The sequence below is a fragment of the Eremothecium gossypii genome, chromosome I (assembly GCF_000091025.4).
Source record: "Eremothecium gossypii ATCC 10895 chromosome I, complete sequence".
In the NCBI taxonomy this organism is placed as follows: domain Eukaryota; kingdom Fungi; phylum Ascomycota; class Saccharomycetes; order Saccharomycetales; family Saccharomycetaceae; genus Eremothecium; species Eremothecium gossypii.
The window spans coordinates 442143-465083 of NC_005782.2; the positions used below are offsets into that span (position 1 = coordinate 442143).

Below are 22941 nucleotides of genomic sequence, written 5' to 3' on the forward strand. Positions count from 1 at the left end.
CATATCAGTTCTTCGCCCCCTGTCTGTTCCTCTTCTTGACACCCCCCGGGCGTTCTGCGGCACCAGTCTTGGGCCTCTTTGTCCTCTTTTCAGACTTCCACAGTGTTTCCAGGTCTTCAGCCTTGGGTTCCGCTGTAGACGCTGTATGAGTCTCCGAACCGCTCGCATCGGCAGCCTCCACAGGCGTACTACCGAACTTCCTTCTCCCGGGAGTTGCAGACGCCTGACCGCCTTGCGCATCTATCGTCCTGATAACAGTGTGTCCCACCGCCACAACCGGTCGCGGCGTAGGAATCTGTCGCAGCCTTTCGCGCCGCCCAGGGATGCTCCACTCTGAAGAATCTATGAACTTCCGCTGCTCTACCTCGACCCTCTGTTCTTCCTCGGCCTGCTCAGCATGCCTCATGAACTTCATGTTCATTACACGGCTTGAAAGTTTGCCGGATACTTCCTTGGCCATATTATTCGCCATTTCTTGAGTTTGGTAACTGGTCGTGACTAATTGAGCATACTAACACAATCAATATGACAGTTGCTACCATTCTAGATGAGATGGATATCTCAATTTTTCGACATATATTATATAATCCTTGAGATGGCAGCTCGAGGATATCGTTTCTTTTGGTGGTACGAAAAATTTTAATTCGAGATGAGATGAGCTACACCACTGAAAGATCAAGCAAGGCAAGGCATTGGACTACGATGAAGTCTGATTTCAAGTTTTCCAATCTGCTAGGCACTGTATACAGACAGGGAAATGTGGTGTTTTCGGAGGATGGAACGCTGCTATTCTCGCCCGTTGGCAACAGGGTATCGGTGTTTGACCTGATTGGTAACAAGTCGTTTACCTTTGAATATGAGCATAGAAGGAATATAGCGAGGATCGACGTCAATGCCCAGGGTACACTGCTTCTTTCGGTTGACGTGGACGGTCGGGCAATCCTTGTGAATATAAAGACGAGGAATGTGATACATCATTTCAACTTTAAGGACAAAGTAAACGACGTGAAGTTTTCGACAGACGGTAAGCTCTTTGCTCTGGCATGTGGGAGGTTTCTTCAGATTTGGCGGACTCCAGGGGTCAGTGCTGAGCGGCAGTTTGCGCCTTTTGTGCGCTACCGGGTCCACGCGGGGCATTTCGCCGACATCACATCGCTCACATGGTCGCGGGACTCACGGTTCATTATTTCGACCGCGAAGGATATGACCGCGAGGATATATTCTGTGAATGCGGAGGAGAAGGATCTAGCGTCGATGACTTTTGCTGGCCATCGTGACTACGTTATGGGGGCGTTTTTCAGTGCCGACCAGGAAAAGATATACACGGTGAGCAAGGACGGCGCTCTTTTCCAATGGGAGTACACTAAAAACCCTGCTCTGGCAGAGGAGGATGACGAAGACGAAGAGCTGGATCTATCTAAGTACAGCTGGAGAATCACCAAGAAGAACTACTTTTACGCGAAAAATGCGAAGGTCAAGTGTGCCGCATTCCACGCCGATTCTAACATGCTTATCGTTGGATTTAGCAATGGAGAGTTCCGCATGTACGAGCTGCCTGATTTCACCTTTATCCAGCAACTCTCCATGGGCCAGAACGCAGTGAACACAGTGGCTGTCAATCGCTCCGGAGAGTGGCTAGCGTTTGGGTCTAGCACACTGGGCCAGCTTTTGGTGTATGAGTGGCAATCAGAATCTTACATATTGAAGCAACAAGGTCACTTCGATGCATTGAATGCATTGGCTTATTCACCAGATGGTGCACGTATTGTGACCGCCGCGGAAGATGGTAAGATTAAAATCTGGGATATTGTATCTGGGTTTTGTCTTGCGACTTTTGAGGAGCATACATCGTCTGTCACCTCCGTGCAGTTTGCAAAGAATGGGCAGATCATGTTTTCTTCATCTCTAGACGGTACAGTTAAGGCCTGGGACCTCATGAGATTTAGGAATTTCAGAACATTCACTGCTACTGAACGGATACAGTTTTCTTGCTTGGCAGCAGATCCGACCGGTGAAGTTGTTTGTGCTGGATCTTTAGACAATTATGACATCCAAGTTTGGTCCGTTCAGACTGGTCAGTTGCTTGACACACTCTCTGGTCACGAAGGCCCAGTCTCTTGCTTGTCTTTCAGCCGGGAAAATAGCATACTAGCCTCTGCCTCTTGGGACAAAACTATAAGAGTGTGGTCGATATTTGGGCGGTCCCAGCAAGTCGAGCCTATAGAAGCATACTCTGATGTGCTGGATATTTCCATGAGACCTGATGGTAAGCAGGTCGCTGTCTCCACGCTGAATGGTCAGCTGTCATTCTTCGACGTTGAAACCTCACGGCAGGTTGGCAACATTGATTGCAAGAGGGACATCATATCAGGACGCCATTTAGAGGACCGGTTTACCTCAAAGAACTCGGCACGGTCCAAATATTTCACAACAATCCACTACAGCTTCGACGGTCTATCAATTGTTGCAGGTGGGAACAACAACTCTATTTGTCTCTACGACATACCGAATGAAGTGCTAATAAAACGTTTCATTGTTTCCAGAAACATGACTTTGAATGGAACCATGGAGTTCTTGAATTCGAGCAAGATGACTGAGGCAGGCTCTCTAGATTTGATTGATCAGGATGCTGAAAACTCAGACCTAGAGGACCGCATCGACGTAAGCCTACCCGGCTCGCGTAGAGGCGGTGACATGTCGACGCGCCGTGTCCGGCCTGAGATACGTGTCACAGCTGTGCGCTTTTCACCTTCTGCTAATGCATTCGCGGCGGCATCCACCGAGGGCCTGCTGGTATACTCTGTCGACGACAGCGTCCTCTTCGACCCATTTGATCTCGACCTAGATATCACACCACAGGCAGTTCTGGATGCTTTGGCCAACGGCGATTACCTGCACGCCACTGTCATGGCGTTCCGGTTGAACGAAGAGTACCTCATTAACAAGGTCTACGAGGCCATACCGCCCGACCACATCTCGCTTTTATGCTCCAACCTACCAGTCGTATATGTTCCCAGGATCTTGAAGTTCATTGGGGACTTTGCCATGGATTCCCAGCACCTGGAGTTCAACCTGCTGTGGGTAAAGTTTCTACTTGCTGCCCATGGCCATTACATGGTCGCACATAAACACCAGTTTGCTTCCGCCCTGCGGGCTGTGCAGCGTTTCCTCGGCAGGGTTGCGAAGGACGTCGCTGCTGCGGCCAGATCCAACACGCATTCTCACACATTCCTGACATCTACGCACAGCAGCCTGCCCATGTCTGGCTTCGGCGCAGACGACCAGGAACTGAATTCAGAGCACGAGTCGTCGGACGAGGACATGGAAATGCTCTCTGACACTGAAGGGACTTGGTTGGGCTTTAGCGACAAAGAAAAGCCAGTTCCACTGACCAATGATGATTCGGACGAAGACCTAATATGAGCATGCGAACGAAGCACTATTGCATTCTCGTCACAAAAACAGACAGGCGCACCTTATATATTGCACTATAGACACAGATAATTAACTATTCGTTAGCAAGGCCTTGCCGAGATTAATCTCTTGGATTCGTAGACTAAAATGGGAGCCCAGCTTCGGCCGTCTCACTCGAAGCTGTCGTTTCGCTATTACTTAATCCTGTAGATCAATTTTTCAAAACGTTTTACACGAAGATCAGTCAAGAGATGCCTATTAACACTCAGAGCCGTGAGCTATAAAGCCCGGCCATGGCGCATCCATCTGAGGTAGCTCAACTTGGGCTTCTGGCGAAAAGTGTCAATAATGAGAGCGCCGAATTCACAGGGCTTTCCGATGCTTTAGAAAAACTGGGCCCTATTGTGAGAAACTCATCGCTGGACCACAACTATAGAAAGGAGCTTTCTGAGGATAGAGCGATATGGAAGGAAATATGTGACTGCCTGAATGGTGCCCATTTGGACCGCGTAGAAGAAAAAGAGCCGAGGCACTTGCGGATGCGAGCGGTTCGTGGTATGATACTACTGGGGCGGAACCTCTCGGTCGAAAACCAAAGGCTGCCACAGGAGTTGGCGCTGCACAGTCGGGTTGTCGAGCTGCTGGCGCAGGTGCAGTGCCAATACGATGAAATGGAAATAGCATTACACAAGGCGGCGTACGAGCTGCTGTACAACCTGACGCGAGCCAGCGCCACGTTTGACCAGCAGAGCCTAGGAAATGTGTGTAGGGCTCTGAGGTATCCCCTCGGCGCACATGGAAGCCGAGACCTGGCGCTGCCAGTGTCACTCTATTTCTTGAACATGGTTCGGGACGACGAATTCTTATTCGCCTTTCTAAAGCATCCGGATGCAGACAAGATTGTATATCAGTTCATGCTCCAAGGAGTCATCAAGAACCATACAGAGCTTTTTGACGTGATAGACAACAAAACTCATGATTTGGAAAACCTTTCCAGCCTTGGTGCTATACAGATGAGCATTTGGTCATGCCTCGTGACGCATGCATCCTTTAGCCCGTATTTGGAAAGACTGGAATCGCACAACTGGGAGGCTTTCGACACAATCCTTAGGTTTGCACAACTAGTCGTCACCAGCTCTGAGAAGTGGGACAAAGAACAGCTCACTGCCATAACGGTATGGGCTTTCCGGATATTTGAAAGTACTGCTAGTTCGGTTGAGGAGTACACCCGGCGGGGCATAGATGACGAAGCTGAGGCAAGCAGACTGCACCAAAAACTATTGGTGGTATTAGATATACTTTCTGTTTTTTCCAAGTATGAATCGATCCGCAAGTTCATTATGTTTTACAATGGCGTGGAGGTATTAATCAACACTTTACGGTACCTCCAGAATCATTGCATGAGAATAAACTTCACCAAAGCTAAGTCCAACATGGCGGCGACTTTTAAAGCCTACAATAGCAATTATGAAAGGGTTGAGGATGAAGGAAAAATCAAATCCATAATTAATATCGAGACCTCTTCCATCAAATCTACTAATTTTCCTGAATGCAAGTCACTAATTATAGAGATTCTGGGATTCCTTACCTACAAAAACAGGGAGGTCCAGGACAAATGTAGGGAGCTCCACGGTCTCGAGTTAGTACTGTCGAACTGCGTGATTGATGACAATGACCCCTTCATAAAGGAACGAAGCATAATGTGTATTCGTTTCCTGCTTGAAGACAACGCTGAGAACCAATCTTTCGTAGCTCAGCTGGAGGCCAAAAAGGCGGTAAATGATGATGTACTCGCAGAAGCTGGGTATGAGGTGAAGGTTGGCGCCGACGGCAAAATTGGCTTAACAAAAAACCCACGTGCGGCAGTAGAAGACAAAATGGATTTAAACTTGACATAGGCCCCCCCTGACTATTGGAATTAGGTATATAGGACTAGAAGGCTAACTAGATAGTCTATAAATCATCTAGAGTTCAGATCATCTATGGATTGTAAATGCCCATGTTAATCAGTTCCTCCTCAATGATAGATTTGATAACATCAACGTCGGTGTTGTCCACGTACTTAATTCTCTTCTCAAGGTCACCTAGACGTCTTAGACGGTCTGGAAGAACGTCATCGAAGTTGTAGTCATCGTAAGAGGAGAGAGCTTCGTTCACAGCGTCCGCAAACTTCGCTGGGTGAGCAGTGGCAAGCGAAATGTAGTGGATTTCGTTGTTTTGGTCATGAGCGATCTGTCTGTTCGCCGCACAGATACCGACAGCCGTGTGTGGGTCAATGACGTATCTCTCAGGGTTCTGAGCGTGCTCGTAGATGTGTCTGATACTGGCGAGAGTGTTGTAGTTGTCAACACGCTCAGAGTCGAAGTGGTATCTGATAGCGTCTAGGAGGTGCTCTGGCACGTCAAAGCGGCGCTCCTCTCTCAACTGCTCAAACCATCTGTTGACAATTGAACCAGCCTCTTGGTCGTCACCCTGAGCAAGCTGCTCGCGGGCAAAGAACCATAGCAGTCTCTCGAAGTTGGAAGAGACCAAGATATCCATGGCTGGAGAGTGCGTGGCTGTGACGTCCTCGGATCTCTCGTACACACCCTCTCTCAAGAATCTGTCGAGGATGTCGTTTTCGTTGGTGGCAATGACCAGCTTCTCAATTGGAAGCCCCATCTGCTTGGCGTAGAAGCCGGCTAGGATGTCGCCGAAGTTACCAGATGGCACGATGAACTTCACACGCCCCGGCTGGCCGTCGGTCGCTCTGAAGTAAGAGTAGAAGTAGTAGGTGATCTGGGCTAGGATGCGCGCCCAGTTGATGGAGTTGACGGCAGCGATGTTGTGCTTCCGGTTGAACTCCTCGTCCACGAAGATAGACTTCACGATGTCCTGGCAGTTGTCGAAGGAGCCCTCGATCGCCATAGTGTGCACGTTCTCGTCCTCCACAGTGGTCATCTGCTCTTCCTGGATCGGAGAGATGCGCCCATGAGGGTACAGGATGAAGACAGACACGTCCTGCTTGCCGCGAAGCCCGTAGATCGCCGCAGACCCGGTGTCCCCGGACGTGGCGCCCACAACAGTCAGGTGCGTGCGCTCTTCCTCAGACACGTCCCGGTTCTTACGCTCCAGGAAGTACTCGAACAGGTTACCCACGAACTGCAGCGCCACGTCCTTGAACGCGTAGGTGGGCCCGTGGAACAGCTCCAGAATGTGCAGGTTCTCGTCGTCGCCCGTCACGTTCTTGCGCAGCGGCGTCACCTCCTCCGACCGGAACGAGCTGTACGACCGCTCGATCAGCTCCCGCAGCTCTGGCGCAGGGATCTCCCAGTCCGCAATGTAGAACTTCATGATCTCCATCGCCAAGTCCTGGAACGACAGGTGCGCCCAGTGCTCGAACAGCGTCTCCTCCCTGAGTCTGGGGATCACAGCAGGCAAGAACAGCCCGCCGTCCTCGGCGAGGCCTTGGATCACAGCCTCTTCGAACGATTTAGTGTCCTCCGACGACGAGCGAGTCGAGCGGTAAACTTGAGACATAGTTTGTATAGGAAGATAATTGGTTCGACCTTGAGGAGCCAACAAGCGAGACTAGCAGCAGCACTTGGGGGTATTTATGTGAATCGTTCAACGCATCGAATGCCAGATGTAAAATTTGGTCAAGAATTCTAGTCACTTCTGACGTTGCAATTAATAGATTATAAAGTACACCTAATCAGATCAATCATTCTAGAGCTGGAGCAAAGGATACCTATAGGCTTGCCTCGTCATTGGCCCCTTTCATTATTACATACCCATCGTTCCACAGCGTGTCACATTCTGCCATTCGAGAGCAGGACACCCAAGTTTTCAAACAGAACAGCCTCGTTCTCTTGGTAAAAGTTGGACCTTCTAACGGTGTCCTCATCGAAGCCGTCGTCGCCACTGAGGACCTTGAGGGCGTTGGAGGTGGCTTTGATGTAGTCGTTGAGCATAGGAACCGGGTCGTCGGCAAGCTTATTGAAAAATTGGTACTTGTTGGCTGTGGAGCTGAGCTGCAGGGAGAGCAGTTGGGTCTTCTTTTCGAGGGTTGCCAGCTGCGGCTCGAGCTGGCTGGTGACTGTGTTGAATTCTGTGAGCAGCAGCATCCCCTGTTGGGCAAGGGAGTTTTGGGCGGACGCCGGTTCGGGATCCTTAACCGGGACACGTGGCACGCGGATGTCGAAGACCAGTTCGCCGTAGGTGGAGGTCTTGTCGACCTGGATGGTGTAGTTGATGCGCACGGGGGGGATGGGCTTGATGTGGGCGTTGACGACCTGGGGCAGCTCGGTGAGCTTGAGGTACTTGCGAGGCTCTGCGGCGGGCGGCAGGAGCTTAGCGATCATGGCGTCGACCTTGATGACCATCTTGTCGTCGTTCTGCGTGCTCTTGGCGTTGCCGCTGGGGTCTGCGACGAGGAGCTCGTTGAGCAGGATGTACTTGTAGAGCGAGTAGATGGCCTCGTGGACGGTGCCGCGCGCGACGCCGATGATGAACGCGAGCGCGTCGGAGTACTGGAGCTGGTCACCGGAGTAGCCTTTGGGCTGGATGGTGATGGTGCAGTCGACGTTCTCCGTGCCCTGGCGCTTGATGTCGAGGCCGTCGAACTCGACCGGCGTGTTGGGGTCTGCGTGCCACTCCACGATGTCGTACTTTCTCTGCGGCATCACGGCCGGCACGCCCTCGTCGTCCATCAGCTGGTCGCCGTCGCCGTCCTCGGCGCGCCCGTCCTGGCCGTGGAAGTCCAGCGCAATGCTCTGTAGAAACGTGCTGAACTTCGGCCGCGTGGGCACCTGCACGTTCTCATCGTTCACCAGGCGGCCCTCGATGCGCAGCGTCCAGGTTCCCTGGTCCAGATCGTCGCTATTCGTCTGCCAGGGCTGGTTTTCCGCTATGGTGGAGATGAACACACGCAGGAACTGCGACTCGGAGTAGTCCCGTTGCTTCTGGTACGTCCACTGCGTAATCGACTGGTGCAGATCGATTTTTTTCCTGCTGATGTACACGTCCATGCGCCGCTCCGCGTCACGTAGGCTCTCCAAGCTCTTCAGCTCGGGAATCAGCTCCTTGAGGAACGGCTGCACATAGGTATCGGTAGGCTGCGTGACAGGGGCAGGGCTCGTCTGCTGCATGGGTTTGTGCGACGGCTTGGCAGCTCGATTCATGGTAGATAAACAGCCTACTGCAGCAGTGAAGTAGCCCCAGTCGGGTTGTCCAGCGGGAAGTTTTCAGTTTTCAAACTTGTCGCTTGATACATGCAGGCCCGTGCACCACGAAACGACTGTGCGGAGTCGATCTCCAGGCGTGCAGCCCGGGACGGCGCTGCTCGTAGTCGCATAGACTGCAGGCCCGGGGGCGCAGCGGCGGCGCACCGCGGCGCCGCTTTGCCGCCTCTATCTTTCATGCTTGTTGCGCAGCATTGCTGATCCTGGCGTTGAAAAATTTCTATCTCGAATACAAGCTAAGACCTGTATCGACGCACAGTGCGTTTGAAAGAGATCCGTAGGGCGCTCATAGGATGTTCAGACCAACTTTGAGGGCGTGCTCAGCCTACTCCAAGAGAAACAATAAGGTGCGGGTGCAGATATTGCAGAATTTTGAGCGGTTCCAGCTGTATAGAGGAGAAGTGGTCAATGTCAGTCCCTCTCTGATGAGAAACTACTTGCACCGTAACAATGGCGCGCGGTACATCCTGTGGGAGAAAGATATCGACCAGGGACTCGTGCAGGAGGCGGCGGCCACGCGGCAGAGGATGCTGAGTCAGAGGGCCGCAGCAGAGGCGAGCGAGCCAGACGCGGAGCCCGTCACGATTCAGAAGACAGCGGAGACCGGGTCTCCCGCTGCCGAGCCGACGGAGAAGGAGGCGCCCGCCGAGGCACCGGCCAAGCGGTCGGGCCTGTCGCCGCGGCCGACCGTGGCGGATGTGAAGATACCGGGTCTGGAGCTGTGAAGACGTGTATATAGTTTGAACCCTGCGGCGTCGGCGGCGCCGCAGACATAACACAACAATAATGTCAATATTTACATATCTAGTGCGGGCAGCGGCTCTAGACGCGCAACGCTTGCTTGTTCTTCTTGCGGCGATCGCGCTTTTGCTTGAGCTTCTGGTCTAGTTTGTCCTGCTGCTCGCCCGAGAGCGAGTCTCTGAGCTCGCGCCGTTTCTTCTTCTCCTCCTCTGCCTTCTTCTCCTGGGCCATCTCGCGTTCCACCTGCTTCATGATCTTGACGATCTTGCTGAGCTCGTCCTTTCTCAATTGCACCGAGCGGCGCAGGGTCTCGTTTGTCAAGAGTAGGCTAGGGCTCTGCTGCACGATCTCGCGCGTGGTGACATCGTAGAACGCAACTACAGCGGCGATGAGTTCCCTCAGCAGCGCGACGTCAGCGTCGGTCAAGACGGCCGAGCACTGGATCACACAGCGCGGTTTCTGGTTCGCCTCCCACAGCTTGTCCGTGACGGGCTTCTCTTCTGGCAAGTCGGTGAAGGCAATGAACCGCAGAAAGTGGGCGGCACGCTTTAGCGTCTGGCGGAACGCCTCGCCGTCCATATAGCTCACAAGCAGCTTGTTCAGCTGGTTGTTCTCGGACATGAAGACGTACTCCATAGGAAGAGTTTCGCCCTCGGACGTGTGAGTCAAGGAGAGGAAGTAGTTCTTGCCGCGCGAGTCGTTCATCCCGTTCTTGTTGACGATCGACGCGATGAACCGGAACCGGTTCAGCCCGTCCTCCGTCGCCTGAACCGCGCTGTTCTCGTCCTTCGTCCACTTCCCGTTGGGGGTCACCGTCACCTGCACAAACTCATCGCCGTGCGGGTCCACCACCTGCGGGAAGAACATCCCCAGCAGCTTCTCCACCAGCAGCCCCACAGGGTTGAAGCGCGCCGGGTAGTGAGCCTTCACCACAATATGGTCCACACACGTGCGCCCCGTAGCGAATGCGGTGCACCATGTGCCATTCCGATCGCTGATGTATGGCAGCCGTCCCTTGTCCCGGGACGAAAAACCCACGCGCGCAAACTGCAGCTCCTCCCAGAAGAACTTGTTCAGCTGTTCGAACAGACGGTCCGAGCGCCGCTCGTTTAGTTTGGTCCCCGCCACGTACACGGCATACATCAGCCCGAGCAGGACCACACAGATCCCCTCAAACGTCCAATTGTAGTATCTAATACGCTCAACGAAAGTCATGGCCTTCTGTTCATCCACCGACAACGCAAAGTAGTGCGAATTCAGGGAGTTGATGGCATCTAAACCCTTGGACAGAAATCCGAACACACCCGTCATAGCTAATAACCCTAAGATAAGTCAGGCCAGGTCTTGCACTCCCTCTAACTAACCGATCCGGGTGGACGTGAAGTGGCGAGTGTGATCTGATTTTTCAGATGCGCGACGAGATTTTTTTGGCCGTCACAAGTTGTCGCTACATAGTCAAAAGTCATGACATGACACCTTGACCAGTCATACATAGACATGTCGCACGGACTACTGTCGGAGTAGCAGGTTGCGTAGCTGTGCCTAGTTATATACTTCAACGTCTGCGCTTGGCGTTGGTGTCGTCGGTGGAGGGGAAAAACTGGTTCCGGACCATGTCTCTAATGTAAGCCTCCAGCTGCTCGTCGGGGCAGTCGGAACGCATGATCTCCTCGAGCCGCTGGCGGCGCTGCACGCTCTCCGGGTCTGTCTCGTCGGCAGGCACGTTTTCAAGCGTGTAGCGAATGCTCTCGCGGAACTCGGCCAGCTTGCCGGAGTCGATGTCCGGGAGCTCGAGGTCGGCCGCGGCGTCGGCCGCGGCGTCGGCCGCGGCAGGGCCGCAGGCGCTGCCGCCGAGGCGCGCGCGCATGTACTCGATGAGCTCCGCGTTCTCCGCGTCGTCCTCGTATACGGCAAGCGGGGTGTTCCCGTCTGCGTTGAGGAGCGAGGGGTCCGCGCCGAGCTCTTCGACCAGCACACGCACGGTCTGCAGGTCCTCTGCGTGGTGCAGCGGTGTGTCGCCGTCGTTGTCACGCACGTTGACGTCGCCACGGTAGTTGGCGATCAGCAGGCGCAGCAGGTCGATGTGGCCGTAGGCGGCCGCGGCATGCATCGGGGTGTAGCCGTTGGGGTCTTTCACGTTGGCATCGGCGCCAGTCTGCTGCAGGAGTTCCTCAACCTGGGCAGTAAGTCCGTCACTAGCAGCGACCCAGACGTTCATGGTGCGGTTGGCTGCGCGATGAGCTTAGTTTCGAGCGGCGCCTGCCGAAATTTTTCACCTTGTTCGAGGAGACCGACGCCAGCAGGATGGCCAGTGTGGAAAGTGGCATACAGGCGCGCCGCTGGCGGTGCCGGAACGAGCACTTGGCTTGATACAGGTGCCGGCCGTGGGTGGTGGGCCTGGCCCTGCCGTGCCCACTGCAGGGCGCTGATCACACATGTGGTGTGTGGGTCTTTGGATGATATATATGCTGCTAATCTTGTACCTCTTCTCACCGCTCCTCTGCTGTGGTTAGGCTGCCAGCGACTGCGTAGATATGAGCAAGGAACCGAACTTCCCACCTTCTGAGAAACTGGAAAAGGTGGAAGCGCCTGCAGACCTGCGGTCCATTGCAGGCTTTGAGTGGTGGAGACGGACATTCGAATACAAGACCGGTTTGGGTCTGACGCCCGAGGCCAAAGTTCAGTATGAAAAAGATTACCAATACGTGCTGCAAAGAGAGCAGTGCAAACAGTGCTATGACAACAGGGACTGGCTGCTCAAGTACTCGCCGACGGTTGTTTTCATGACGCAGCAGATTGCGAAGCTGAATCGGCGGCGGACAGGCGATGACTCGCTGCACTTCGACACATCCAAAATCATCTGCGATGTCTGCCCCGAGTGGAAGTCTGGCGGTTTCAACCCCAGCCTGGGTATCTTGCTCTGCCAGAACCGCATTCGCGACAAGTGGCAGATGGAGGACACGCTTTCACATGAGCTGGTGCACCAGTTTGACGAGCTCAAGTTTGAGGTGGACTGGATGAACCTCAAGCACCATGCATGTTCTGAAGTGCGCGCTTCCAACCTCAGTGGTGAGTGCCGGCTCTCCCAGGAGTTCTTCCGGAGGGGGTTCAATGGCAGCTTCGGGCGCGGCCACCAGGAATGTGTCAGGAGGCGCGCCGTTCTGAGCGTAATGGGCAATCCCAAGTGCAAGGACAAGGCCGAGGCGGAACAGATAGTAGACGAGGTGTGGCAATCCTGCTTCAACGATACCAGGCCGTTTGAAGAAATCTATAGGTAGCGATGACCATAGCGACACCTCGACCGGTTCGCTATGTAACTGCGAGATACAAGTAGTTCGGTAGACGGGGGGGTTCTCATAGAGCAGCGGACTAGAATGTCAGGTAGATCGTACATATCACACTGGGTCCCGTGCATATCCCTAACCAGAATAGTACGTTTAATAGAACTTTCTTATTGTGCAATAGCTTCGAGTTGTTCAAAGCCATCAGCGGCAACTGTGCCATTTGGAACAGAAACAGGTAAAAACGTAATTTCCCAAAAATCACGTACATTGCAAGTTCGTGGATTAGAGAGCTCAAAATAAATGTCATGAAGGTAGCCTGCGTGGTGCTTAGGCAAAACGCGCTCAACGAGCTATGGTACACATGTCGTAGCAGGAACTTGTGCACGGGCACATTCCACAGCCTTGAAAAGTCACCCCAATTGACGCAATTCCACCAGTCGCCATAGAAATAACGATCTCCGAACCTAGTCAATTCAGCGATGCAATTCAGGATGGCGTCCCAGATCAAATACCAGACCAACAGATACATGATGATGAACCCAGGGACCACCTCGATCAGCAGATTGGGCCACAGTTTGGCGCGGTCGCTGAAGGACATACCTAGCTCCCTTAAGCTCATAGCCTTAATTGTAACCGGGTAGATGAGCAGCTGCGCGACGACCATCATGATGAAGATGATCCCGGCAATGGCTGCGAGTTTCTCCATAAAGTATGACCATCTTATTCTATCGGTCCGCGGGTAGGAAATCTGGTACACTACGGTGGGGAACATCGAATACATGAAATAATTCCTCAAGGTTATGTTCGAGGGGAACAGCTCAGACGTGGACTGCGAATTCAGCTCGAACTGGCAGAACTTCTCGCTCTTCTCCAGCGTGCGGAGCACCGATTCGTCGACCTCATCGTCCAGGTCTTTCAACAGGGCAAGCGACTCTCGTGAAAACTGCAGCTCGTCGAGTATCTGCCACAGATAGCCGTTGTAGAAGGCATAGGAATGCATCTTCATCACCAGCACACATGAGTGCAGGAACAGAAATATCTTGGAAATCCACTTGAACCGCATGGTGTGTTCTGCGACGTACGTGAAGTAAGCAAAGAAGAGTAGCTCGTACACAGACGTCAGCAACCATCCCGCGCCGGCCCACCGCAGCCACCCGCGCCGGCACATCCACTGTACGCCAAACACGAAGTACGTGCACAGGTACATCAGCAGGTCGAACCATGCGACGCGCCACAGGTCGGTGGTCATGTAGTGCACGATCTCGGACTGCATGATGTTCCCGTCGTTCTTGATGTAGTACCCCGCCGTCACCTTCACTAGCGCAAACGCCACAGACAGCCAGAAGAGCACATAGAACCCCGAGAAGTTCGTCGTCACGGTCTGCACCGTCACCTGCCCGCCGTCACCGAGCGCCACCCCGCGCACCACCGCCGGCCCCTCCACCACCTCGGCCTCCAGCCGCCTGTTCTTGTCGCTGTCGAAGCACGGCCCGCTGAAGTAGATGCGCAGCGGGTCGTTGACAAACGCGTCCATGATCGTCCCGCGGCACTGGAACTGCACATCGCGCAGCAGCGACTGCATCTCCCCGGACCCCTGGTGGAACCGCAGCCGCTCCTTCCGCATCAGAGCACTTGTGTACCACGGCGGCGGCGTCTGCCGCCGCCCACCCACAGCCGCTTCGCGCGTCTTCTCCGCGCTCGTGGGCTCTGCCGCCGTGATCACCACCGTCTGCGCGCACCCTTCCAGGCATTCCTCCTCCTCTACAGCCTGCAGCTGGTCCTCGTAAAGCGACCGGCGCTCCCGCTCGCCATCCGCGTTGAGCTCCTGGATCCTTAGGAAGTCCTTGTTGTGAGCAAGTACCTGTGCCATTATGTCTGCTTACGTCTGTGTGGCGCGGTCGGCAGTGTCAAGGGTTCCGCAAATCTCGCAACAACTTTATAAATACTCCGGTTATATACCAGCTTTGGCCGAAGCGGATGCCTAAACGATCCAGGTGGGTCAGGTTGGGACCATCACGGGGCACATACGCGGAGTGCTAATCGTGCGCACGGCGTCGGTTGTCTACTGCAAGACTACGGTATGGCTGTGCCCCGGAGCGGCAGCACGGAAATGAAGCCCCAGGAACGCGGCGGAACGTGCCGAGCCGCCGCAGCCGCCACAAGGAACACTGCTGCTCGTTCCTACTCAGATACCTTGGGATTAAGACCAGGAACGATGACGCTGACAGTCATTGCGTCCGGATGAGCCCGGGACGGATCGGACAGCCCGAAAATTTTATCATATAGCAGCGCGCTTGCGATGAGCAGCTGGGGTACTACTCCGCCCAGCTACCAGCAGCATGTCGCGGCCTGAGGACTTGGCGCCGCCAGAGGTGTTCTACAACGATGGGGAGTCGCAGAAGTACACGTCTTCCACGAGAGTGCAGCACATCCAGGCGAAGATGACGCTGCGGGCGCTGGAACTGCTGAACGTCCCGCCCTGCTCGTTCATCCTGGACGTCGGGTGCGGTTCCGGGCTGAGCGGCGAGATCCTGACGGAGGAGGGCCACATGTGGTGCGGGATGGACATAGCGCCGAGCATGCTGGCGACGGCGCTGACGCGGGAGGTGGAGGGAGACCTGGTGCTGCAGGACATCGGCGTGGGCGTGCCGTTCCGCGCGGGCACGTTCGACGCGGCGATCAGTATCTCGGCGATCCAGTGGCTGTGCAACGCCGACACATCGTACAACGACCCGCGGCGGCGGCTGATGCGGTTCTTCAACACGCTGTTCGCGGCACTGAAGAAGGGCGGCAAGTTCGTGGCGCAGTTCTACCCGAAGACGGACGAGCAGGTGGAGCAGATCCTGGGCGCGGCCAAGGTGGCCGGCTTCAGCGGCGGGCTGGTGATTGACGACCCAGAGTCCAAGAAGAACAAGAAGTACTACCTGGTGCTGAGCGCGGGCGCCGCGCGCGACGAGGAGCAAGTCAACCTACAGGGCGTTACGATGAACGCAGACCTGCTGCAGCAGCGCGCGCGCAAGCGCAAGGAGGCCGAGTCTCGGAAGGAGTACATCATGCGCAAGAAGGATGTGATGAAGAAGCGTGGCCGGAAGGTTGCGAAGGACTCGAAATTCACCGGACGCAAGAGAAGGCCGCGCTTCTGAGCGCGGCGGCTCTCCCGGCCCTCTATAAGCATCAAAATAACCCCATATGTACACTAGGCAGCTCGGCAGGTTCTCCTCGGCGCCCGCGACCGCGTGGGTCTGTCACGTGACGTACTTTGCCAAACCATTGCAAGCTAACAGTTGAAAATTTTGTGAGGTTCGATGGAGCCTGCGCACCGGCATCACCACTCAGCGTACAACGGCGACTCATTACGAGCGATGCTAGCTGCTAGATTACCGTTTGCTGCGGCCAGGCCGCTGTGCCGGACGTTCCAGATTCCAACGACGGCCTCGAAAGTGATTCCCGTGTACCCACCTGTTGAACAACGCGCGCGGGACGTGATCAAGCAGATATCCGAGGCGAAGCTGGCGCAACTGGACCCGCAGGGCGTCCGCCGCAAGCTGCTGAGCAAGGCGGAGGAGGGCTGCGTGAAAGCCGGCGACATCGTGCGTGTGATGTACGACACAGCAAAATGTAACTACGGAACGATATACGGCTACGTTTTGTCGGTTGACCGGGGCAAAATCGTCGAGGACTCATCGCTGCTTCTGCGCAATCACATCGGCAAGACGTCGGTCGAGACCCGTGTGCCAGTCTTCTCGCCGCTGCTTGCGCGTATCGACATTCTCAGACGCGGCGACCCCAAACGTCGGAGAAACAAGCACTACTACATCAGAAACACCAGACTGGACGTCGGCGATTTGGAGTCCAGCATGCGGCGCCGCAAAAGTTAGGCAACCTCCGTGCCACCTGTATATAGCGTTTTCCATAGGCAAGCGGGCAGGGCAGCCGCAGCCCGGGCAATGCCCACGCTACAATAGATGGAATGAGAAACCTATACGAAGCATCGGACTTGTGCGTAGGAGCAAGGGGCGGGCGGTCAGTGCTTCACGTTTGTCGTTATTTTATTGGTTGCAGGACTGCGGCCTGCTTAGAAATACATTACATATCAGCTACAATAGCCGTCACATTAGTCATACCTGTAAATCTTGCCTTTGACTCTTTCCTCATTGGACAGCCGCCTGGAGTTCTCAAATTCGCGCTCCTCGTTAGCGGCTTGGTCCAATAGCAGCTCCCATTGCCGCTGGCGCCTCTGTTCCTTGTTCTCCGGGTTTCTCTTGGCGCCGTACATCGACAACATTACAGACGCAAGTAGCATAACCACAGTCAAAGCCTGTGCGTACATTCTGGCCTGCACGGCCTTCTGTACTTTAGTCATGATGGGGTCTCTGTCAACGAGGCGCCACGAGCCGTACATGGAAGCTGCCCACAAACTACCGATGATCTTGTACTTATTGTTTAGCCCGCTCTCCAAAAGCTTGTCGCCCAAAGGTAGCTCAGCCCAGCGTTTGGCCTCCGCAAGGGTATTGGGGTCCGCGTTGGCGCCGTACATCAGCCTGTCAAAGTGGTTGGAGGCCTCCTCAGCGCAAATACTTGCAAGTAACGTGGGCGGCGAGATCAGAATCGCTGTCCTAATCGAATAACTGAAGTTCATCGGGTTGAACCGCGGGAAGCGCATGGGCACCACCTTAAAGATAAATGCACTGATGGCCAAACCGCCCATCATGCCCTTGATGCCGCCGGACAACGTGTGGTAGCGATGCGCTGAAATCTCTTCCTCTGTCAAAAGCTTCATGGTCTGTTATAATCTTTGTGCCCTGTGTACTCGATAGCGTCAGCCGGGATACCAGGTAGATATCGAGCGTAAAATAGCTGTGTTATTAATGAAAACTACTACGGCGCTTGCGATGACAGTTCCACCGGGTGTAGGATGAGTCTCTGCGCAGTGCTTTTATACTTTTTTTTCTTTCTATCAGCATCCAGTTGGCCAGCCTAGGCGCAAAAGGTTCTTACAAACTGCCCAGATGGTTCCGTAGCTGACTGACCATCACAGGGGCGCCGGGCGGCCCGATCTAGTGGATCTTATGCCTTGTTATTGGCTATACAGTGTGCGCGGAACCGCGAACAGCCGGAGCCACCCGAGCCGTTACGTAATGACATGGCCGCCCGCAACTCTCCGGTGGCCTTGTCTAGCACCGGGATAGCGTCGTTAAAGGCTTCTAATGCCAAAAATAAGCTAATTTTGGTTGGGCGCTCGGAGGCTGATTTTGACTACCAAGAGGTTTTGTTCGTATAGCGCTGTCGCAACGAGAACCACAACGTAGCGCTACGCGCCAGTATGGCATCGCAGGAACGATGAGGACAAAATAGAACTACGAAAAAAATGGCAGCCGCTTCCAGCATAACGCGAGCAATCACCGCCCCACCCATCGCGTGATACACTGTTGCGCAACTGGATGGAGGGGCTGTGTCACGGTGCCTGGGCTGCCAGTGGCAGCACAAAATAGTAGCAGGAGCGCGGCAAGGACCAATGTCTTAGAGCTCGGCAGGCTGGCATGGCGTGCGGGCTAATTTGGGGGCGGTGGAGGCGGTGTTGTATGCTGCTGGGACTCGAAGGACGTGCGCATATCAATTTAATATAAAGTGCCACTCATGCGCCACAACTGTGGAAAAAGAAAAATTGAAAACAGAGGACCTGATTGGCCAAGATGGTGCACCGCGTGGTGCCATGCGACAAAAGAAAAAAAATATCCCAGAGAGGCAGGACTGGCGCCAACGGTGTCAGTGGGATATTTGGCGTGACAGCGTCGATCCAGACGCGCAAGCTCCACATACGTCTGACAGCGCCAGAGCTCAAGATGTTTTGTGGATATACGGATCTTACGTTTGCTGTAGTCGCACAATGAATGGTCGATCCTTTCACTAAGAATAAGTTGTAGTTGTTCTTTTTAGTTACACACACAAGTAAATGGAAGCTGCCAAAGTTCCAAAGCAACAAGAGGAATGTTATACAAGAGGACAGTTTATTGGCTCTTATCGGTTCTATTACTATCTGATGGAATCAGTGCAGAGGAATATGTGATCACTTTGAAGGCACCCAAAACTTTAAGTAAATTGTTGGCAGTGAAGTTGGGCAACCGCACACTAAAGCAAATACTCGATGCCAGAATCAAGCAGAAGTTTTCTTTCGGAAAGTTTGAGGCTATCACCGTGGACATTCCGCCGTTCCTTGCTGATACATTGACAGAGAACAAGTGGATCTCCCACATTTCGCTCAACGAGGAGTATAACCTTTTGGGTGACGAGTATGCGGGAGAAGAAGACACGGGGGATGACAATGGGGACGAATTCGAGAACGAGAGCGACGATGATGACGGGGATGACGAAGATGAAGAAGAGGAAGAAGAGGAGGACGGAGATGGTGAGGACGGAGATGACGACGACGATACAGAGGAGGATGATAGCAGAGGACCTCCTCGGCCAGAGTACCCCGTAGCTCCACCAAGTCCCCAGCGTCCAGTGTTCCCACCGGAACCTGAAACTCCTATCGAAGTACCTGATCCTGAGCCCGAACCTCCGGTCGAATTTCCTGAACCCGAAGAACCGATTGAAAAGCCCGGGCCGAAGAGACCCGTCAATCCGCCAGAGGATGAAGAACCATATAATCCACCCGAACCGGAAGCACCCGCTGAACCACAACCCGACCATCCCATCAGTCCTCCAGAGTCGGAACAGCCATCGGATCCCGACACTCAGCCTCCCAATGATCCGCCATCTTTCGATCCACAACCAGACCAGCCAGTTGAGAGACCAGACCTTGATAGACCTGAGCCAGAGAAACCGGGCAATGATGAACCTTCAGAAGGAGCACCAGAGTTTCCTACCAACCCAGAAGAGCCACAACCACCTAGCGACTCCCCCGAAACACCCGAACCATCTAATCCTCCAGAGTCCGATCCTATCGTTCCATCGGACCCCGAGACCCCATCTGATCCAGAACCTGAACAACCAGTAGATGTACCGGTCCCTGCCCCAGTCACTCCACCAGGACCAGAAGAACCAACCAGTACCCCAGACCCTGACTCGCCACCAGATAAGGAACAGAGGCCAGATGACTTCGACCAGCCACGCGAGAACCCTAATGACCAGCAACCCTCCCCCAACCCTGATCGCCCAGAACCTATCAGAGGTATTCCAGCTGAACCTGTTGCAGGAGCACCTGGTGAGGGGCTGCATCAATACGCTATACAGGTTGATGCACCTCGCCATTTGGCGCGTACTTGCCGGCGTACCGGCCTACCGTTCGATCCCTCTGGCGACAAAGAGTACACCTTCAACTACTATTACGACGAGGAGCACTTGGGCGAGGGAGTCAACGTCTATGTATTGGACAGTGGCATTTACAAGAGCCATCCAGAGTTCGATGGTAGAGCACATTTCGGCATCGACACTACAAAAGAGGGGCCTGGCGATCTAAATGGCCATGGTACACATGTCGCAGGTTTGGTCGGATCCAGAACGTTTGGTATTGCCAAGAAAGCAAATATCTACGAGATCAAAGTCATGACTGTCGATGGTCGGGGGAGCACTTCCAACATAATTGCAGGGGTTGAGTTTGCAGTCAAGCATTGCCAGCAAAGCGGCAAAAGGTGTGTGGCAAACATGAGCCTTGGAGGTCTTAGTTTTGGCCACAGCGCCCTTGATAGTGCAGTCGAAGCTGCAATTGAGGAGGGTCTTGTTTTCGTGGTAGCCGCAGGCAACTCCAAGGAGAGGGCATGCTGGTATAGTCCTGCGAAGGTGAAAACTGCCATCACCGTGGGAGCTTTCGATGACCGCTCCGACATCATTGCATCTTTTTCAAATTATGGCAAGTGTGTGGATATTTTTGCACCAGGTGTCGCTGTCGCTTCTTTGTCGAACAGCCCCTCGAATACCATGCGTGTGTTGAACGGCACCTCCATGTCTGCGCCGATCACGGCAGGTGTGGTAGCCGTATTACTAGACCAAGGCATTGAGCCCCACGAGGTCAAAGATCATTTACTTTCCATCTCGACAAAGGGCTTGTTCCATAAACGGAGGCTCGTCAGTTCTAGAACACCTGATCGTGCTCTTTTCACTGGTGTGAAGCGGGAAGATGATTCGTTCAGCACCGAAAAGTTTCCTTTTGTGAACGAAGAGGCATACCTAAAATTTATTGGCGATGACCTCAAGAAAGTGCAGGGACCATCCTTGTTTAGAAAGGTCTTGCGTTCATCGCTAAGTAAAGTCATTTAATCGAAATATAGTACTTACCATTAGAGATATATTTTCTAACGAATACTTACGTAAGTTCAAATCGAGGGAATGCAAGTACTTAATATGTGCAAGAGAGTAGTCGGCTGCCCAGGCAGCAACGCTTTGGGGCCGATAAGCCGCGACGCAGGCACTAGCGGCATCAGAGCACCAATCATGCGCAGCCAGAGCCCACCAGGTAAATGTACAAGTCGCCCCATTTGTGGCACCAGAATCCCGATCATCAGCCCAGCTATAGCAGAAGTGTCTTGAGGCCGCACCAGCCAGCTGCGACAAGCGCCATACTACCGGATGCATAGTACATTGGCTTTAGGCCCTTCGAACTCTTGAACAGGGCGCCGGCAATGGCGCCGGAGGCAATAGACCCTGCGGCATCGTGCTTGCCGCGCAAGCCCTCAATCGTAGAGTTGATCAGGTTGTAAGTCAGAGCCAGAACACCCGCGTTGTTCCCCAAGAATGGACCGCGGCGTGTGATGTGGTTCAGCACTGTGTTAAGCTGCAGTTTCCCCGGCGCGTTGGGAGGGATGTTGCGCAAGCCCTCAAAGAACCCGTATGCGCCTCCGAGCCCCAGCCCGGTCAGATAGACGGACCCCGTCCCGTAACAAAGGTCGTCCGTCCACCCGCGCGACGGAATCAGACCCTGTGACCCTTCTACACTGGAGAGCTTTTCCTCGTCCAGGTCCAGATATTCCACGCCCCGTTCCAACCCGGCAAGTGGGTGCAACCGCGAGGGATCCAGAGCCCCTGGGGTCGCGATGATGTTCGCCACGTTCGTCACTTGCTGGGGATCGAAACCCAGGGTCTCCTGCAGCTTCCGGTCATCTGCACCGGAGTCCTGCTTCTTACTGCCAAACAGAAAAGACATATCCCACCGCAATTCTTTTGTCTGATACCCTTGTCTGGCACTTACCTTGTGACTCCCTTCAACTGGCCTATGCTCCGTAGGCCCGCCGTCGTGCTTCACCTGGTGGTGGCTCTGCGCTCTAGTAGCCCGGCGACTGCTGGCCGAAAATTTTTCATTCATCACGTGACACATGTAGTCACGTGCAATTTTCTCAACAGCGTCAGGGTGTAAGAATGTAAGTAATCGTAATAATTAAAAGAATAACAGCTATTAATACATAGTACTGCGGGTTACTGCGGTAAAGAGAGTGTGTTGCAACCCTTGGTATTTCATCTAAGAATAAATTGATAAGCTCTACACTCGCGAACTCTTCTGCCACTGGCGTAATAAGAGTAGCCATTTCATGAAGAGTTTTATTTGGTTATTCGCAAGCAAGTCTTCGTTCTCGGGTAATAACCGCTTTCTCGGTTAGAGATATTTGCTCAAGCTTCCGTAAAATAAATAGATGCTTTATAATCCTTGTATCTATGTCCCTGGTGCTTTGTAGCTGACTTTTTGGGGTAACTCTTAGTGAACTCGGCTATTACATTGAACCTATATTCTCCAGATACGTCATCGATATGGACTTTCTCAAAGATCCTCAGACGCCTGCCTTTGAGAACGGCAATGCGTCTTCTGTAGAAGATGCCGGGACACACAATGTTGAATTTTTCGTGGTTTTCTCGTAATTTTGAAGCTTATGTTTGTATTTATTGCAGAGTTTACGTTGCTCATCGGGCAAATTAAACTTGGTCTGCAATAATTCGATTATGACGACACACCTGTAATCTTTTTGAGACTCCTATTCTTGCACGCCAATAAAGCGGGATGATCGGCTTGTATCTTAAAGTGTTTGTAATCTAAGAGGTAGTTAAGGTGTTACGGCGCCCGAAATATCCCAAGTAGTTCTAGTTCACCTGCAGAGTACCCCTGTTCTGCTTGTTGGTCGGCTTTGGAGAAAAATTCGACGGCCCCCATGGGCTTACCGTCGGTCAATTCTTCGAGTGCTGCGCTTAATCCATACTAGGCTCCATCAGTAGTTAGTCTGCACTGACCATTCGGATTAAATGGAACGACCACATGCGGTGGCGTTAGGAATTATTTTACCTTTTCGAAATCC

General features: G+C 53.5%; 15 protein-coding genes across 15 annotated transcripts, besides 1 other annotated feature; 7 read left to right on the forward strand and 8 right to left on the reverse strand.

Moving 5' to 3' along the window:
• Positions 1-4: 4 nt before the first annotated feature.
• On the reverse strand, positions 5-472 carry MPP6 (Mpp6p; the record flags this gene model as incomplete). Its single annotated transcript, NM_207950.1, has 1 exon — positions 5-472. The coding sequence occupies one exon, from the start codon at positions 470-472 to the stop codon at positions 5-7; it is 468 nt and encodes a 155-aa protein (NP_982597.1).
• A 182-nt stretch (positions 473-654) lies between these two features.
• On the forward strand, positions 655-3423 carry PWP2 (snoRNA-binding rRNA-processing protein PWP2; the record flags this gene model as incomplete). The annotated part of the gene is made up of 1 exon (NM_207951.2): positions 655-3423. One exon carries the CDS (start codon positions 655-657, stop codon positions 3421-3423), a length of 2769 nt encoding a protein of 922 aa, NP_982598.1.
• A 284-nt stretch (positions 3424-3707) lies between these two features.
• CTR86 (Ctr86p) lies at positions 3708-5312 on the forward strand (the record flags this gene model as incomplete). Its single annotated transcript, NM_207952.1, has 1 exon — positions 3708-5312. The coding sequence occupies one exon, from the start codon at positions 3708-3710 to the stop codon at positions 5310-5312; it is 1605 nt and encodes a 534-aa protein (NP_982599.1).
• Positions 5313-5394: 82 nt separating this feature from the next.
• On the reverse strand, positions 5395-6933 carry THR4 (threonine synthase THR4; the record flags this gene model as incomplete). The annotated part of the gene is made up of 1 exon (NM_207953.1): positions 5395-6933. The coding sequence occupies one exon, from the start codon at positions 6931-6933 to the stop codon at positions 5395-5397; it is 1539 nt and encodes a 512-aa protein (NP_982600.1).
• Positions 6934-7205: 272 nt separating this feature from the next.
• On the reverse strand, positions 7206-8576 carry RSC6 (Rsc6p; the record flags this gene model as incomplete). The annotated part of the gene is made up of 1 exon (NM_207954.1): positions 7206-8576. One exon carries the CDS (start codon positions 8574-8576, stop codon positions 7206-7208), a length of 1371 nt encoding a protein of 456 aa, NP_982601.1.
• Positions 8577-8929: 353 nt separating this feature from the next.
• MRPL50 (mitochondrial 54S ribosomal protein bL9m MRPL50) lies at positions 8930-9361 on the forward strand (the record flags this gene model as incomplete). The annotated part of the gene is made up of 1 exon (NM_207955.1): positions 8930-9361. One exon carries the CDS (start codon positions 8930-8932, stop codon positions 9359-9361), a length of 432 nt encoding a protein of 143 aa, NP_982602.1.
• A 97-nt stretch (positions 9362-9458) lies between these two features.
• On the reverse strand, positions 9459-10688 carry AGOS_AAR062C (uncharacterized protein; the record flags this gene model as incomplete). Its single annotated transcript, NM_207956.1, has 1 exon — positions 9459-10688. The coding sequence occupies one exon, from the start codon at positions 10686-10688 to the stop codon at positions 9459-9461; it is 1230 nt and encodes a 409-aa protein (NP_982603.1).
• Positions 10689-10932: 244 nt separating this feature from the next.
• Positions 10933-11595, reverse strand: AGOS_AAR063C (uncharacterized protein; the record flags this gene model as incomplete). The annotated part of the gene is made up of 1 exon (NM_207957.1): positions 10933-11595. The coding sequence occupies one exon, from the start codon at positions 11593-11595 to the stop codon at positions 10933-10935; it is 663 nt and encodes a 220-aa protein (NP_982604.1).
• Positions 11596-11911: 316 nt separating this feature from the next.
• Positions 11912-12655, forward strand: ATP23 (putative metalloprotease; the record flags this gene model as incomplete). Its single annotated transcript, NM_207958.1, has 1 exon — positions 11912-12655. The coding sequence occupies one exon, from the start codon at positions 11912-11914 to the stop codon at positions 12653-12655; it is 744 nt and encodes a 247-aa protein (NP_982605.1).
• Positions 12656-12746: 91 nt separating this feature from the next.
• On the reverse strand, positions 12747-14531 carry AGOS_AAR065C (sterol O-acyltransferase; the record flags this gene model as incomplete). Its single annotated transcript, NM_207959.1, has 1 exon — positions 12747-14531. The coding sequence occupies one exon, from the start codon at positions 14529-14531 to the stop codon at positions 12747-12749; it is 1785 nt and encodes a 594-aa protein (NP_982606.1).
• A 469-nt stretch (positions 14532-15000) lies between these two features.
• On the forward strand, positions 15001-15804 carry BUD23 (18S rRNA (guanine1575-N7)-methyltransferase; the record flags this gene model as incomplete). Its single annotated transcript, NM_207960.1, has 1 exon — positions 15001-15804. The coding sequence occupies one exon, from the start codon at positions 15001-15003 to the stop codon at positions 15802-15804; it is 804 nt and encodes a 267-aa protein (NP_982607.1).
• Positions 15805-15966: 162 nt separating this feature from the next.
• IMG1 (mitochondrial 54S ribosomal protein bL19m) lies at positions 15967-16539 on the forward strand (the record flags this gene model as incomplete). Its single annotated transcript, NM_207961.1, has 1 exon — positions 15967-16539. One exon carries the CDS (start codon positions 15967-15969, stop codon positions 16537-16539), a length of 573 nt encoding a protein of 190 aa, NP_982608.1.
• A 236-nt stretch (positions 16540-16775) lies between these two features.
• Positions 16776-17441, reverse strand: RCF2 (Rcf2p; the record flags this gene model as incomplete). The annotated part of the gene is made up of 1 exon (NM_207962.1): positions 16776-17441. One exon carries the CDS (start codon positions 17439-17441, stop codon positions 16776-16778), a length of 666 nt encoding a protein of 221 aa, NP_982609.1.
• A 1208-nt stretch (positions 17442-18649) lies between these two features.
• Positions 18650-20920, forward strand: RRT12 (Rrt12p; the record flags this gene model as incomplete). The annotated part of the gene is made up of 1 exon (NM_207963.2): positions 18650-20920. One exon carries the CDS (start codon positions 18650-18652, stop codon positions 20918-20920), a length of 2271 nt encoding a protein of 756 aa, NP_982610.2.
• Positions 20921-21170: 250 nt separating this feature from the next.
• TIM23 (protein transporter TIM23) lies at positions 21171-21974 on the reverse strand (the record flags this gene model as incomplete). Its single annotated transcript, NM_207964.1, has 1 exon — positions 21171-21974. One exon carries the CDS (start codon positions 21972-21974, stop codon positions 21171-21173), a length of 804 nt encoding a protein of 267 aa, NP_982611.1.
• A 645-nt stretch (positions 21975-22619) lies between these two features.
• Positions 22620-22941: part of a sequence feature (pseudo-gene; similar to Saccharomyces cerevisiae TY3B) that runs on past the window's edge.